The following is a 3,268-nucleotide window of genomic DNA, read 5'->3' as shown; positions in this document are numbered from 1 at the left end:
GACAAACGGGATAAAAAATCCCAGTTGTTGCCAGTAGTGATTTCTACTGGCGACAAATGGGAAAAAAAATCTCATATGTTACCAGGAAGTCGCCGTTAGGTCACCGTTTAGACCAACCAAAGACAAACCAGACTCGTCCGGGCGCCCGGGATGTTCATTTAAGTTAAAACGTAAAAGCTATATCAATAGAGCGTACTTTGCCATGACAGTGAGATGCACGCGGTCGCTGTGCGGCGGGCGGCGCTGCAACGGGGTCTCCGCGCGGCGTGAGCGCGATGAAATTCGTGTTGAATAAATGCGCGTTAAGAGTGCCAGAGTAACGAAATTAATTCCGAGGGTGCTACCCCGACTGGAACCAAATCAGAATAGTTTGTGCTGCTCGATTAGTCCTAATCGAACTCGTCAAGCGCCCACAGTGCCAAACGCGAGACACGCTCACGATGAATGACAAATAAAACCATTATTTTCCTACCAATTTTTACTATATATAACTTTTATTATGGCTCAATGCAGTTTCTGTTTACCACGCGAAGTTAGCAATCTAATTACAAGGAAAGATATTAGGAACTTGAGAGCTAACACTAAAACTAGAATAATTATGAGTATGGCAGCAGCTACGTCTAATAAAGATTTTTGTATAAACGTCATGTCTCTGGCTGAGGAGTGTAGAGGAGATTGATGGCCCCATCTGATGACACGTTCTGTCCAGTAGACAGCTGTGTCCAGCGGTTTTGTCGGTCGGTCTTTCCAGATGTTAGAAATACGACGAGCAGCTACACGCATTCTGCAAAAGAAAAAGGTTTGCCTTTTTACAACAAACTCCGTGTTCCTCACCTTCGCAATTTCAGTTTCATAAAAAATAGCAATCGTCAAACGATTTTGCCCGCCAATCAAACGTTAATTAATACACCATGTGCAATTGATAGTCCGAGATCACCGATAGAAGAAGAAATTGTTTTTAAAGGATTCCTGGCGTTAGCTAGCGAGATGCAGTACGACGTATGGACTTCAGTCAATAGGCAATAATGATTAAGTTGTATTCGAATTATTAACGGATTTAATTTTATAAGAAAAGCTCAAGCCCCTTGCAATTTGACAGTCCTAAGACTAACGGGCTAAGTATGAAAGGAGAATTTGCAAGTTATTCATTGTTGTCAGTGAAATCTGAGGGCGGTGGTGGCGCAGGGCGTGTAGTCGCTTAGCGTGCATTGCGTGTATTTTGTATTAGGAACGGCGCCGCAGACTGCTCCTGCTGATCATTTGCAAATTTTAAGATATCTGCTTCCGCATCCGACATAAAAATCAATCAATGTAGAGTTTTTGCGGACTCGGATATTTTACAGGTCACAAGAAGATCGAAGAAGAAGATCGCACCCTAAGAGCAGGCCCTACGCAAAATACGTGCCGAGATAGGCACTAGTACTACTAATTAACCAATCAGGGGTGGACAATTCAGCAGCATGTACTGCAGACTTGTTTGTTTTCTAAACAAAAATTATTGACTTTACATTGACTTACGAACATTCTGATTCAAGGTAGCCCAGCTCTATTTACGTAAAGGATTACCCACAACATTAAAAAATATTTAAGTGTTAATCAATGTCGTAATTTTAATAAAAATAAAATTGTATCTCTCATCTCTTTTATAATAAAATTATATAAAACTATTATCATTCACTTAAATTAATGATAATTCACACATCGTCGACTTCATCGTCACTTTCCATCAGGTGAGGCGGAGGTCAAATGTACACTTATTTTTAATAAAAAACCCCTTTTTTATGTAATTTCATGGTGGTGTAAATATTATTTTTTTGGTACTGAATGCTACTCAAAAAAAAAAGCACATGTTATTTTATTTTTTTATCCAAGTCCTCGGTGGTGGTTACAAATTCTTCTTATCTACTGTATGTCACCACAGTCTAACCATATTCCACTGTGTTATCACGCTGCATAATCAAAATTACGAAATACAGCTTGTTTCTTATCGATCGATATACGCTATTTTTTTTTCGTTTACGGAAACATTGAGGCAATGAGCAATTTTTTCCAGAGCACAAATTATTTAGTCGTACCTTATAGGTAGAGACTAGACGTGCCAAAATCACATCGATTACGTGTAAATATTTACCTAAATATTAAATAAATAAAATAATAAAAAAATAACAAATTAATTAATTAATCAAATGTCAGCTACAGTCATGATGTTTGCATTACTACTACTAGGTACTACTACTTTTATGTTTTTCTTAATACGTACAATTTCATCAAGAAGACGTTTATAAGTCCATCTAGTCGCTAAAGTGTTGACATTCAAATGAACGCCAACGTAAATGAAGGTTTGGAAGGTTTAAAAATCTCTAACTTATTTATTAAAATATTACTCACAACGCAACTGGGAATAACTATTTCCTTCTACCCATCCCTGTGCAGCGTTTTTATGAGATTTGTTATGTTGTGTGTGAAATAAAGCGTAGATCAATTTAATAACAAACAAAATTCTCTAACTAAGTAATACCATTCATCTGTCCGCGATTTAATTTCAGAATGGCAGATTCATTATTCATCGTAAGGTCTATATTGCATGCAGAGATTGTCGTGTGCGTGCTTGATGCATTACTAACAATTTAACCACGTCACGCAACATCACTGTGCAGTCAATGTTCTTTTCTGCCTTTTACAATTTTATAATGTGTTGTCTAGTGTCATCTCAGAAGATGACACTAGACTGTGGTAAGTAAAGATTGCATCGAAATATTTGCAACACATCTAAGGAGCAAATGCGTGTTTATTTGCTATTAATTTCCCAAAAACATATCTAAATGTGAGCCACTTGGTTGAATAAAATTTCATTAGGTTCAATTTTAAGCTAATACAGTTTTCGAGATCCAAATAAATATCATAAACACTTTGCACCTATTGACATTGAAATTACAATACAAATACAATTAGATACTCACTCAGCGCTTAAAACATTCTCTAAAGCTTCAGAGAGGGCCTTTTCACTAAGTTCAACGTAAGGGACGACTTTCGCTAAACCGATTTCGGCAGCCGCTGCGCCGTTGGCAGGTTGGTCACCAAAAAACGGTATTATCACCATCGGCTTGCCTGCTGACACAGCTTCAGTCATGCCCAGAAGACCTCCATGGGCCACGAAGGCGAGAATTTTAGGATGTTCTGTAAAGTTACATTCAAATTTATATTAAAATGTTCATAGTTATCTTAGAATCCTCTTCTCTTTGACTTTGCGTGAATATCTTGTCAGTTC

General features: G+C 37.7%; 1 protein-coding gene across 1 annotated transcript; it reads right to left on the bottom strand.

Annotated features, from left to right (window-relative positions):
• Positions 1-3,177, bottom strand: LOC113226827 (UDP-glucuronosyltransferase 2C1-like). Its single transcript, XM_026459599.1, has 2 exons — positions 2,961-3,177; positions 1-784 (listed from the first exon to the last, which is right to left on the bottom strand). The coding sequence occupies exons 1-2, from the start codon at positions 3,128-3,130 to the stop codon at positions 505-507; spliced, it is 450 nt and encodes a 149-aa protein (XP_026315384.1). The 5' UTR covers positions 3,131-3,177; the 3' UTR covers positions 1-504.
• Between the last annotated feature and the right edge of the window lie 91 nt (positions 3,178-3,268).

The sequence above is a fragment of the Hyposmocoma kahamanoa genome, unplaced genomic scaffold (assembly GCF_003589595.1).
Source record: "Hyposmocoma kahamanoa isolate Upper Pololo Valley unplaced genomic scaffold, ASM358959v1 202, whole genome shotgun sequence".
NCBI lineage: Eukaryota > Metazoa > Arthropoda > Insecta > Lepidoptera > Cosmopterigidae > Hyposmocoma > Hyposmocoma kahamanoa.
This window is presented reverse-complemented; position numbering and strand designations above follow the sequence as displayed.